Source organism: Tubulanus polymorphus, chromosome 7 (assembly GCF_964204645.1).
Source record: "Tubulanus polymorphus chromosome 7, tnTubPoly1.2, whole genome shotgun sequence".
Lineage (NCBI taxonomy): Eukaryota > Metazoa > Nemertea > Palaeonemertea > Tubulaniformes > Tubulanidae > Tubulanus > Tubulanus polymorphus.
The window spans coordinates 2,589,026-2,601,878 of record NC_134031.1 but is presented as its reverse complement, the minus strand read 5'-3'; the positions used below and the strand labels follow the sequence as shown (position 1 = coordinate 2,601,878).

The window sequence follows — 12,853 nt, the reverse complement described above, 5'->3', positions numbered from 1 at the left end:
CTAAGTTACCTTCTGTAATATCTTATCAAATAAAACTATTATCGAACCGTAAGCCAACATTAAAAAGTACATATTCATGAGTAGCTTGATTTTGCGTTTTCGATCCCTCAAGGGTAAAACTGTTACACCTCTTTCAAAGATTTTCCTACAACAAGTACATTTTGCAGCTCGATATTTTTATAGGCCTAATATGGCTTGTACACGGCACACGATTAAAAACCGATATTTATCCATTCAATTTTTATAACCACATCGCGTCACTTCGCATTCCAATAAACTAGACCTACGCGATTCACTCAGTTTGGTGAGAGGATCGAAAAGGCTGTTCAGAGAAAAACAATTGCAAGAGATTGGAAAAAATTGATTGTCTATCGTTTCATTATTTTGGAGGAATATTTACGCACGAATACCCAATTATTCGTAATCAAGGCTACGAAGGAAGGTAGTTTTACTTATTGCTGCGATAGTTTATCCATTGGAATGATCTAACAATAGGTTAGACGTTTACATTTCAAAAGATCAGAAATCTTTTCTAGATTGAAATCTGCATCGAAATAATTCAACCAACACTGCTGAGGGCTGTCGTAAATATAACTTTGATTATAATATGCGTCGCCACTGGAACTTGGTGATGATTATTCTGAACGTGATGGTTTCTCCGACATTTTCACTGGACAAAGGTAAGTCCGATAAAAAAAAAAAACTATAACCTAGTATAATTACTCCGATCTCTTTGTGAGGATATGAGAGTGGGTTTAATCAGAACTATTACTGTTAGACATCTTTATATATATTACTGTTAGAGATGTATGGTTTAATAAACCGTAGGATTTTTTTAGTTAAAGTTAAAATCCATCTATAAAACCGGGCTCAAGGCGCTACAGTTTACGCCGCATTTCTTGCGAATTTGCTGAAATCAAGCACGCATTTTGAATGCTTTATTCTATAGGTAGGCTTATAAACTCTGAAATGTGAAACTAGAAGTTCATTTCTTTCAATTGGTACTGCTTTAGATTCATCCACTTTGTGGGTAATGAAAATAAAAGTTCAATTGGTTTTTCGTATGAAATCGAGTGCTCGAATATTGGTGAAATGAACTAATCCAACTAGTTGTAAACGGAAACCGGAATAATGTTCCATGTATTGAAAACAAATTGGAGAATTCTCATTATATATATATATATATATACTGTACGGCGAAAGTATGGGGGCCGATTCAGGCCAAATAAAACAATTTTGTACGGCTAGATGCAGAATAAAACATTTTTTTACATCGGTCCATTTTTTTGTCCATACGCGAGAAAACATAACGTTATGAATTCTAGCGCTAGAGTACAAAAATGAGCCAATGCAAAAATCTGTTTATCGTGCTTCTAGCCGCACAGAAAAATTTCTAGAAGTGCCCGAATCGGCAGTTAACTGGAAATTAGTTTATGAAAAAATAACTTTGTAGTCAAACTCAGGAAGTGTAATTGAACCCAGTTTCGCAGTGTCGTAGTTGACTATGAGTGAATTCTTAAATCGAACTTTAATCTCAGCAAGCCGTAGCCAGGGGGCTCGTCCGTTCGAACGCCCCTTTTTAGAAAGTGGCCTTCATATTTTGGTATCGAAGACTGGTTACCGGTCTCTTTCTTCGGGACAGGCAACCAGTCACTTATATCGTATCACAACGCGCTTACGATTCAAGCCGTAGTTTAATCGTTCATTTTTCGAGTTGATATGTTTTGCTCCTTTGCTCGATTTGCTTTGATTTGAAAGAAATTCTTAGAGCCGAATTGAGTAGATGTAAATCGAAGTGAGATGTGTGTCGTGTTTGAAATAATTAGGAATCGTATTCGCAATTATTTGCAAGTCATTTTAGACTGAAGCAACTACCCGAAATATTTCTAATTTTTGAATAAACGTTTTCGATTCGTTCACACATTGTGAGATTCTTTACTCATAATTAGGAATCCCGGAGCATCTGTTGGACTGTAAAATTGCACCAGAAGGGGCTGATTACTCGGGGTATCTAAACGTCACATTACTCGGACACTCCTGTCAACGATGGGATAGACAATATCCGCACGTCCACTACAAACGTGCGAATGCATTTCCCGAACAGGATTTAACGTTAGCAGAAAATTACTGTCGTAATCCTGACCACGATGCAGGGCCATGGTGTTACACGACCGATCCCGATATGAGATATGACTACTGCGACGTCAATATGTGCAACCTTAGTGAGTAAATAAATCCTAACCGATTTGAACATATAGAAAGTCATTGAGAGAATTTCCGATTTCTACAATTTTTTTTCTTGCAAACAAAAAAAGCTAACGTTTTGGAATGTACGATAACGACAAAGGGATCAGACTACAGCGGACACACATCGGTGACGCGTTCCGGACGACGATGTCAAAATTGGGCTAGTCAAAGCCCTCACCATCATAACACTGACGCGAACGATCTACCGGACGGAGATCTACTAGCAGCCGCTAACCACTGTCGTAACCCTAATCACAGTACCGCCCCCTGGTGTTTTACAACGGATCAATCGAAAGTTCACGAATTCTGCGACATTCCACTTTGTTCAGGTAAAACTTCCTAGATTCGCTTTCTTAAGATGATATACCAATCATTATCTGATGTGAATCTTGTCGAATCTGAATATCATCTGATAGTGGGGTTACATCCAACCCCAAAACTTTATACGTATGTATGTTTGTTGGTCCAACGATACGTGTCATATGCGAGCAGATGAAGAACGGTAAGTTCCATCTATCGAACGGTAAGTTCACACGATACATTGCTGGTCTTAAGATGTCTTAACGTCGTGAAATATTTACCTTCCCATGGGTAAGTAATCTAATCCGAAACTGGATTCAAACAGGAAGGCTGGTGAATCGTTATGCGCGTCGGCCCATCCCTATTTCCATGTCCGCCTCATGATGATACTTATGCGGGAGTAAAAAAAAACAGTTTTTGAAAACCATTCATTTAAAGGGAATTACAAGACGTATAGTCGATCATATTTATTTGGCATTTTCGCTACAAACATGAATAGAATAGTATCAAATATACAGTACAAATTTGCAATTATTCTTAATTCCAAAAGCGGGTTTATAACATTGATCAGTATGATATCGTGTAAACGGAATTTTTGCAGAGAATATTAAAGCTTTGATTTGTTTTTTCGAAGCGGTTCATCGGTTAGTCAGCAACACTTGCTGCCACAGCCTTTGCTTCCGTCAGTACAGCAACATTTACTGCCATCTCCTTTACATCTGTCACAGCATTTACAATCCTCACCGCAGCCACATTTTCCACCCTTACATCCGTCGCAACATTGACACTTGTCTCCGCACTTGCAGGATGATTTTGCTGCGGCACCTGAAAAACAAAAACAAAATGTATTATTCAGTATGTCTCATTATAAGAGTATGTTTTATGTGTTTAAGACCAAACTTAATCGGGAGAAAAAAGTTTGTTGGATTAGTAATTGATACAAAGTCATTTTGAAAACTGATTCTCGTATATTGAATATACATTGAAATGAATTGAGCGAAAGTTAATTTAAAAAAAAAAAAACATAAGTTCGAGTAAAGCAAACTCTACCTTCGGATTTGCAGCAACCACAACAGCATTTGCAATAGTCTCCGCAACCACATTTCCCTCCTTTGCAGCCGTCGCAACATTTACATCCATCAACGCAGCCCTTGCATCCTTCGTCGCAGCAACATTTACTGCTATCTTTGCATCTGTCACAGCATTTACAATCATCACCGCAGCCACATTTTCCACCCTTACATCCGTCGCAACATTGACACTTGTCTCCGCATTTACAGGCCGTTTTTGCGGTGGCACCTGAAAAAACACAACACATATTATTCAGTTTACCTCGAATGACATTCAAACGAATACAGATGTAGTCAACGTTCTTTAAATCCAAAATGAAAAAAATGTATATTTAAAAAATAGAAGAAATTTACCTTCGGATTTGCAGCAACCACAACAGCATTTACAATCGTCTCCGCAATCACATTTTCCTCCTTTGCAGCCGTCGCAACATTTACATCCATCAACGCAGCCCTTGCATCCTTCGTCGCAGCAACATTTACTGCCATCTACTTTACATCTGTCACAACATTTACAATCATCACCGCAGCCACATTTTCCACCCTTACATCCGTCGCAACATTGACACTTGTCTCCGCACTTGCAGGACGATTTTGCTGCGGCACCTGAAAAACAAAACAAAATGTATTATTCAGTATGTCTCATTATAAGAGTATGTTTTATGTGTTTAAGACCAAACTTAATCGGGAGAAAAAAGTTTGTTGGTTTAGTTATTCATACCCAAAGTCATTTTGAAAACTGATTCTCATATATTGAATATACATTGAACTGAATTGAGCGAAAGTTAATTTAAAAAAAACAACATAAGTTCGAGTAAAGCAAATTCTACCTTCGGATTTGCAGCAACCACAACAGCATTTGCAATCGTCTCCGCAACCACATTTTCCTCCTTTGCAGCCGTCGCAACATTTACATCCATCAACGCAGCCCTTGCATCCTTCGTCGCAGCAACATTTACTGCCATCTACTTTACATCTATCACAGCATTTACAATCATCACCGCAGCCACATTTTCCACCCTTACAACCGTCGCAACATTGACACTTGTCTCCGCATTTACAGGCCGTTTTTGCGGTGGCACCTGAAAAAATACAACACATATTATTCAGTTTACCTCGAATGACATTCAAACGAATACGGATGTAGTCAACGTTCATTAAATCCAAAATTAAAAAATGTATATTCAAAAAATAGAAGAAATTTACCTTCGGATTTGCAGCAACCGCAACAGCATTTACAATCGTCTCCGCAACCACATTTTCCTCCTTTGCAGCCGTCGCAACATTTACATCCATCAACGCAGCCCTTGCATCCTTCGTCGCAGCAACATTTACTGCTATCTTTACATCTGTCACAACATTTGCAATCGTCACCGCAGCCACATTTTCCACCCTTACATCCGTCGCAACATTGACACTTGTCTCCGCACTTGCAGGACGATTTTGCTGCGGCACCTTCGAAAAAAAAATGTTATACACCACTAATGCATATATAGAATTGATGGAAATCATTTTCCAAAGCAAAATGTCTCCCTGGTATTTCTAAACCTATGATTCCATTTTCGGATAATATTCAAACGAATGAAGTCTACGTTCATTGTAATGAAAAATGAATTTACATAAAAGAAATATTTATTTACCTTCGGATTTGCAGCAACCGCAGCAACATTTACAATCGTCTCCGCAACCACATTTTCCTCCTTTGCAGCCGTCGCAACATTTACATCCATCAACGCAGCCCTTGCATCCTTCGTCGCAGCAACATTTACTGCTATCTTTACATCTGTCACAACATTTACAATCATCACCGCAGCCACATTTTCCACCCTTACATCCGTCGCAACATTGACACTTGTCTCCGCATTTACAGAGGAGCGTTTCTACAAGAAATGTTCAAACAATTAATCTACCACAGTATATGTGCTAACTTCCTGGTAGGCCTACCAGAACTGAGAATAATGTTACAGTTAGATTCAACCGAATTGAATATTCAAGTCTATTACCTGTCTTAGTTGATGCCATTTCTTTCTGTTGTTTTCAAGTATGAAATCGTATGATATTTACTGGAAACTCGTAGTAACCTCATTCACAATGATCTGTTACGTTCGAAGCGGCCCTATTTATTCGGTTATCGAAGTAGGTTCGTGTGCAATAACAATGCTTCCCGTTGCAACGTGAAGCGGTTTTTGGCACAACTTCACGAAAATGTGAATCACCCTAACGCTATACTTAATAAAGTTCGCGCAATGTGAAACCGATTACTTTCACTCAGCGCAAAAATGTGAAACAGGTTATCACGCGACAGAACTACGTACGTGTGCAAAAGAGATAAAGGGTGAATTTGAATGACTAATCGGGATATATATGTCAGATAGATATCGATTATATATCCGCATTCTAAAGTACATCAGACTGTTCTCGAAAGAATCCTATGACGCATGATCTCATGCGCGTCATATCGCGTTTTCGATATCTTACGTAAAGAGTATTGAAATGGAAAGGTGTTATGAAAGATCTTATAAAATTTAGTGTTCTGTTGAATTTCTGAATATTTTCTGCCGTGAGGATGGATTCAATTGGTATTTTGTAAACTTATAAATAATCTTTTTTATTTCAGGAATAAAGTTTTTCATCTAACGCGTATTTCATTATTTTGTTTAGATCTCTTGACTGCTGTTTAATGTGCAAATCAGTGTATGTTATTGCACGGCTCTGATCTGTTGATTGAATTATAAATTTTGTTAGATGATAACTCCAAGGTTGAATTTACGAGCAATTATCTTAAGAGCAATTATCTTAACAGTTAAGATAATTGCTCGTAGGCTGAATAGTGACGATATCTACCGTGTTGCAACCTGCCCCCCTGTGAGATGATTTCTAATAATAATGCATCGAATTGTAGTGTTTATCCTTCAACGCCTTTGTGCTATATTACAAAATTGAATTTCCTGTGCAAAAAATTATGGATATAGAAAATTAAAGTGCATAACCATAATAGGTATGTAAAAATAAAGCGTTCGATTGAAAAATATGGAATTCGTCCAAACTACACGTAGGCCTATATGATATATAATGATGTTTATGCAATCATTTCGTATATATAATGGCAATATCTTATCACTATTTGCTTATCATTTTCAAGTGAAACTTTAGTACACTATCCATAAGTAATAACCCACAATTGATGATTGGACCATCTTGTTTCTGACAGTTTCACCAAATCATTTTCGGTTCCTCTGATGACGGGGTTTAGTCAAAATTCCAAAACTTTGAGCTTTATGTTTTTCATACATTGCAAAGAAAATTATTCTCTTAATAGCTTCAAATTATTGCTATAATGAATATACAATATATGTATTGCATATAAAAATTGGCCAGCTCTTACAACCAACAAATCCGGAGTGCGCATAAAACTTATTGCTTATTGCGTTGATTCATTATTCATTTCTATCAACGGGGACTCGATATTATCCAATTATCAGTTCGCGCAATTTTGTAATCGATCAGTCGGAGATGAATAGAATTCAAAGGTTGTTATTAGTATAAAAATTATTATTAGTTTATTAGATCAAAAAGTACATTTTTTATGATACCAACAAAAGTACACATAATAATACTGTATGGCGGATACCTGAAGACATATATTGTTGTCCAACCCTTGATGTTTTAAGACCAAGTACATTGACAGAAAATTTTCAATTTATCCAAACCAGTATAAATTCTCCTCCCTTATGCAGACAAAGAACATCAGAACACTTTATAATTTATGTATCTTTATAAGTAAAATTGCTAAAATATTTGTGTAAACACGGCATTCGCCGCTATGTTATTTTGTAATAATGTTCTATTTTTCACTCATATTGTCTAATTTGTAGACCTTGAGTTTGTCAAATAAACTGTAAACTGTATAATTCATGTTGTCATAAACCACTTAATGGACCAATTATCGCGTACGTTGATGATTCTGATTCAAACGTAATCTGTCTTAATTGACGTGTTAATTTGTTGGGAATTGCTGGAAGGACGCGTACGCCGATTATTCACGTGCTCGACTGGCGGACTGCAAACGGACGACTGTAAGACATACTACTTACTAACGAGAAAACTTAAACTTCTGGAATATTTACTCGTGGAAAACGACCAAAAATGTAAATGTTGATCTACAACCTTGTATTATAATTATTTCCAAAATCTCGCGCCAATCAGTTGCTTTCCGGTTCAGGTTGGTTGGAAGATTGTTTAAATGAACCGGGACCGAAATGAAATACAGTAGATGATGCTTTAAATCTATTCATCATGATAAATATACATCATTATTGTCAATCTTTTGTTAATTTTTACCACCAATTTCTGTCATATATGGGTGTGCTTTAATCTGTTATTTATAATGATAGTAGTATATAACAGCGTTGTAGCCTTGTTAGACCTTTCGCCGATAGCCTAGAGTTCTCTGCCTAAGATATTTATCATGCTAAATCAGTGTCCTTGCATGATGTTCTCATTGTAAAAAGTTATCACAATGAAAACGTCTACTTGAATTTAACATCCTGCATTTTCTCTGAAGTCCTTACTTGTACCGGGTAGTTACTTTTTAGTGAAATTTCTTACCATTCCTTGTAAGATTTAAATATCACATTTGCCTTGCACATATTTGGATATTGTTCGCACACATTCTTTCCCCAATTCCGAAAAAAATTCTCATTCTTTTAGGACCGAACCAACATTTTAACAGTTTATTGCATTCTATATACTATTTCATACCTCTGCCTAATACTACTTTCTTTCTATGTTCGTTCTGTTATCTTAGTATTTACAGAACCACTGACTTTGAAATTTAATTAAGATATATAGAATTGAGCCGTGAGATCGAGCGCATTACGGCAATCTGCGCGTCTAATTTGTACTCTAGCATGTGTACTGATAAACACAGGTAAAACTCATGCACACCTGGGAAAATGCCTGATCAATTTCATCGAGGTTCCAAGAATTCAAGGAGAAGGTGATTAGCTATTCGTTTGTGTACGAAATGCATCCTGGTGCAACGAACCACAAACAATAATGCAGCAGATCCGAGAACGACCGCTTGTTTTGAGTCGTCGTTTCCAGAAGTAGTTCAACGCGCGCAGAAGTTCACAGGAATTTATTGAATCGGCAAAAACATTGCATATTTCTAAGTGGAGAATTCGGATTGAGAATATCTAAACGCGCAGAGTGCTTATAGTTTTGGCGTGATTAGTTCTAGTGGTGAAATTCGCTGCTCGTTTGATAACAGTAACCACCTCGGTTCGTAGGTCAAAACTAATCGGCGCGAATGTAATGAACTCGTCGTTCGGGTGTCATCTTGTTATTTCGAAACAAAGCCACGAATCATACGGCTAACTGGACTTGTAGCTGCTGGCTATATCGATTCACGTATTGGTCTTGTCTATATAGGATTGAAACGCGACTGAGCCGGGCGGTGCTCGTCACCACGAGCGATATGGCTACTATTAGATATGTTTTTATGTTTGTTTTCGTTGGACTTATCAGCGAATCGGTGATTCGGGCGCATCCGTTACACAAGAGATCTACCGACTGTCCACCGAGAGATGTTGTTCCGCAACGTGAAATCAACACGGAATCGGTTTGTATTACTTTATTTCCTAATCGAATCTTACAAAAACATTTCAGAAAAGATTTTCTGTCCAATGATAAAATTTGGCTCAACTTATTATATCCGAAATTAGTACCTCTTCGCATTGGTCAATTTGAAAAAGGTATTCTAAGAAATCAGGAATTTGAATGAAGCGATGGTCAAAATGATAAGTTCTTGATCTCATATTATGATGATCTAATAGATACTGGAATGAGTTTTTCATTTTTAAAAATAATAGCGAATTGAGTTAAAAGGGAATTTGGTCATGATTTACCATTGTTCGAACGTCGGGATACGTGACCAGTAAGTCACGTTTGAGCCCCAAAACAGTAAATACCACGCTGCTATGCTATTAGGCTCATTACGTCACTCCAAACTCCCGCAGAAACTATAAACTTTCAGGTCAGGAATAACTACATATTTACTTACATTGCAATCAATGTTGCAATCAATTTTCTCAATGAAGGAGTCATCATCATTAATAGCTTATAGTTCGACATTATGATGATAAAGGTATCAATATTGGTGCATAATATTTGTATTGAATATATTGGAGTATGTTTTAACAGTATTTTCTCACATGAATGAAATCACCGATTTTTCAATTTTTACCAGAATGGATAACGAACTTCGCCAAACTTGAACCCATCCGACGCTCGCGCAACTGCAAACAATAAGATAATATGAATATCATTGTTGATTTGCTTCATATATTCAATCTTCATATATTCGTCGTCAATCATTCGGATTACTCCAAGATTCAACAATGGGGGGCTAATATTGCGGGGGTGTTTCTGGCTGGCTTATCAACCCTAGGCCTTTTGTATCCGGTCATTTCACTCGACCTTTTACGAAATGGCTGAACAAAACTTATCGATTGACCGGCAATATGAACTGTGGTGTGAGGACGACCTGAAGATAGGCATTTATCGGATGACTAGCCTTTTTAGTGAATGACACTGATATTGATTGATACCCTACAGAACTGAGATAATCACTGTATGATTAGATTCTGTATTATTCTCTCTTTTTCACAAATAGAGAATATAGTGTATAAATTCATTTTCGTTTTAAGCAATTTGTATACCAGAGAATTTGGAGGTGGAAGGGGGGGTCCTCTTTTCGAATATACTGCGATACAATAAAAAGATCTAATTCCAATGAAAATAGTTTTCTATTTGCCACAAAGTGTCTGTTTTTGTGGCCATCGCAGGGTACGATTTTCACCACGAATCTCCTTTCGCTAGGTAATCTAATAATTGTGGGTACGGTACGTTTATTAGCTCTAGCTTTTGCGTGAAGTCGGGGCTCGTTTCCAGCTGCTTGCGGTGTTCGCACAATGATGACGTCAGAATACCTCGAACCACCTGTACATCTCAATAATCGCGCGGATGAAGAGCGTAAAAAGAGCGTTACTTTTATCTGAACCTCGCGTTCCGAGCTTAAGCGTCTTCTGCAAAAAAATGAACTCAACTTGCTATGAACCCTGCCACCTATTGCGGCACACGGGGGCCATAAATCATATTTCTAATAATGAATTCGTATTAGTTTTGATATCGTTCTCGTATCCAGAGCAATATTTTCAGTATGGTGGGAATTCAAATCGAAGTGTTTAACTATCATAGCCATATTTATATATATATCTTTCAGCTTATGGGAACTTGGTACGTGATTAGTCGAACTCACGGTCTGTGGCGTGGACTTACATGGGATGCCAGTGTATCAAATCTGGCAATGCGTCGCGATGGCTCCATTCAAGTTTCTTACAGCTTCATCAGGTATTACATATTCAAAGTATTCGTTTACAAAATATATATATTTGTTTAAATATCTTGCTTTACGAGGTTCGGATGTTGGTTTTCCAAGACTAACTTCACGAGGAGACGGTGTCATAGAATGAGACACCTCCCCTAACGTCATCTATGACAACGTTCTTGTCCGTACGCTGTAAGCAGGCAGCAGGACTCGAACCCGCTATTGTCACTCATTGTTAACCAAATGATTAAAAGAAGGTTAGTTTTCAAAGTTATGAGTATCGAGAAATGACTTGTATCGTTTCAGGAAAGGGAAGTGTTTGGGACCCCTGTCATTACACTTGAACCCGGTAGGTGACGCTCCAGGTCACATGACTGTCGTTATGCGTGGCACTCCAACTCGAGGTGAGTTTTTGCGCAGGAAATCTGGATCTGGAAAACTAGCGATGAACATTTCCCTTGATGGTGGCTTTTAGCCAACAGCTGCTGGTTGAATGAAAACTGTTATTCGTAGATTTTGGTGTGGGACTTTTCATTCAGCACAGATTGGAATGCATATTCAACCAAATTACAATTGCATTGCTTAACAACATAGCTTTGAGGAAGATTTATATGATTAGGCCAATTTATACTTTTTAAAACTTTTTTCTTTTCGTAATTTCAGGCGATTTAAAGATAGTGTATGCGGATTTTGATTGCATTATCACTTACGAGTGTTATTCGAGTATAAGTGCGGGTGTTTGTGCCCGAGGAGGTGAACTTGTCGTTCTCATGTGCCGAGACAAAACAATCGACGCGACCAAGATGAACGAGATGAAGGCTAAAATGACTGGCGATTACTGCGTGAATCCTACGGAATTGGTGGACATTCCACACGATCGCAGCTGTCTGAGCGTAATCAACTCCAAAAGGAAAAAACGAACGGTAACTTAACTTATTCCATACTTAATAAAACAAACTAATAAACAATATTAGGAAATCTTATCATTCGCATCTATTTCATTTGTGAATTTTACTAAGTAAACGTAAAGAAATATATCAAAGTTAATTTCTGAATGTTTAAACCCTTTATTTGGCTAGGGCATTATTTGAATTTCTTCATTTTGCAGCCAAAAGAATTAGCGCAATTCTCTCCGCCAATCATTGGCAGCGACGGTTAGTACGGATTGCACAATTCTCGGGACGTTACCCCTCTATTTATTGCAATCAAATGAAATATCATCGTTATTCAGGTAAACCATGTGGTCCGGTGTGTTATATGTACTGCCCTTACGGAAACCGACTGGACGAGCGAGGTTGCGCTATCTGTGAATGTAATTGGCCAGGAATAGCAAGACAGACCAACGGTAATTACTTAACAGTTTATAATCGAAACGCATGAGTTTGCATGGTGAACTTTGGCAGACGACAATTCTGAAGTAGGACTGTCACTTCTTCAGTTGGCATGTGATTTGATACTTTTAAAGATATCGTATCTGTTGTGATATAACTGTGATTAAATGAACTTGTTTTTACTTTAAAGACGATTATTTATTGTATGATATGAAACCTTTCTATCCTTATCAATGCCTTGTGTTATTGATTCTAATGTACTGCATGCACCCCGTGCACTTCAATAAACTCATGCACACACTCGGGAAACTGACGTCTTAATCTTATTTTCATTTCCTCTGGATTTCACCTTTCTTCTGTCATCATCTGGATTCCTTTTACTCAAAGTAGACCATTTCCGATATATAAAATGTAGCCCACGACTTTAGGACAAGATTGAATAGTGATAGTGCTTTTTTACTACCTTGTCAGAAAACTGACAGGGTAGCATTCCATCAAACTTTTTCGGATCTAGA

General features: G+C 37.6%; 2 protein-coding genes across 2 annotated transcripts; one reads left to right on the top strand and one right to left on the bottom strand.

Annotated features, from left to right (window-relative positions):
• Positions 1–2,999: 2,999 nt before the first annotated feature.
• Positions 3,000–5,742, bottom strand: LOC141908266 (uncharacterized). Its single transcript, XM_074798227.1, has 7 exons — positions 5,621–5,742; positions 5,258–5,497; positions 4,824–5,072; positions 4,448–4,699; positions 3,972–4,223; positions 3,598–3,846; positions 3,000–3,372 (listed from the first exon to the last, which is right to left on the bottom strand). The coding sequence occupies exons 1-7, from the start codon at positions 5,637–5,639 to the stop codon at positions 3,197–3,199; spliced, it is 1,437 nt and encodes a 478-aa protein (XP_074654328.1). The 5' UTR covers positions 5,640–5,742; the 3' UTR covers positions 3,000–3,196.
• A 2,832-nt stretch (positions 5,743–8,574) lies between these two features.
• Positions 8,575–12,647, top strand: LOC141909023 (uncharacterized). Its single transcript, XM_074799351.1, has 6 exons — positions 8,575–9,240; positions 10,903–11,030; positions 11,314–11,411; positions 11,671–11,930; positions 12,116–12,161; positions 12,239–12,647. The coding sequence occupies exons 1-6, from the start codon at positions 9,097–9,099 to the stop codon at positions 12,385–12,387; spliced, it is 825 nt and encodes a 274-aa protein (XP_074655452.1). The 5' UTR covers positions 8,575–9,096; the 3' UTR covers positions 12,388–12,647.
• Positions 12,648–12,853: the final 206 nt, after the last annotated feature.

Excerpts from the sequence above, each read along its gene's own strand:
- LOC141908266 (XM_074798227.1), bottom strand. Across the intron at positions 4,700-4,823 it reads CGGTTGCTGCAAATCCGAAG|GTGCCACCGCAAAAACGGCC; the intron begins GTAAATTTCTTC and ends GTATTTTTTCAG. Across the intron at positions 4,224-4,447 it reads TGGTTGCTGCAAATCCGAAG|GTGCCGCAGCAAAATCGTCC; the intron begins GTAGAATTTGCT and ends TTTGTTTTTCAG.
- LOC141909023 (XM_074799351.1), top strand. The coding sequence starts at position 9,097 with ATGGCTACTATTAGATATGTTTTTATGTTTGTTTTCGTTGGACTTATC. Across the intron at positions 9,241-10,902 it reads GTGAAATCAACACGGAATCG|CTTATGGGAACTTGGTACGT; the intron begins GTTTGTATTACT and ends TATATCTTTCAG. Across the intron at positions 11,412-11,670 it reads GCGTGGCACTCCAACTCGAG|GCGATTTAAAGATAGTGTAT; the intron begins GTGAGTTTTTGC and ends TCGTAATTTCAG.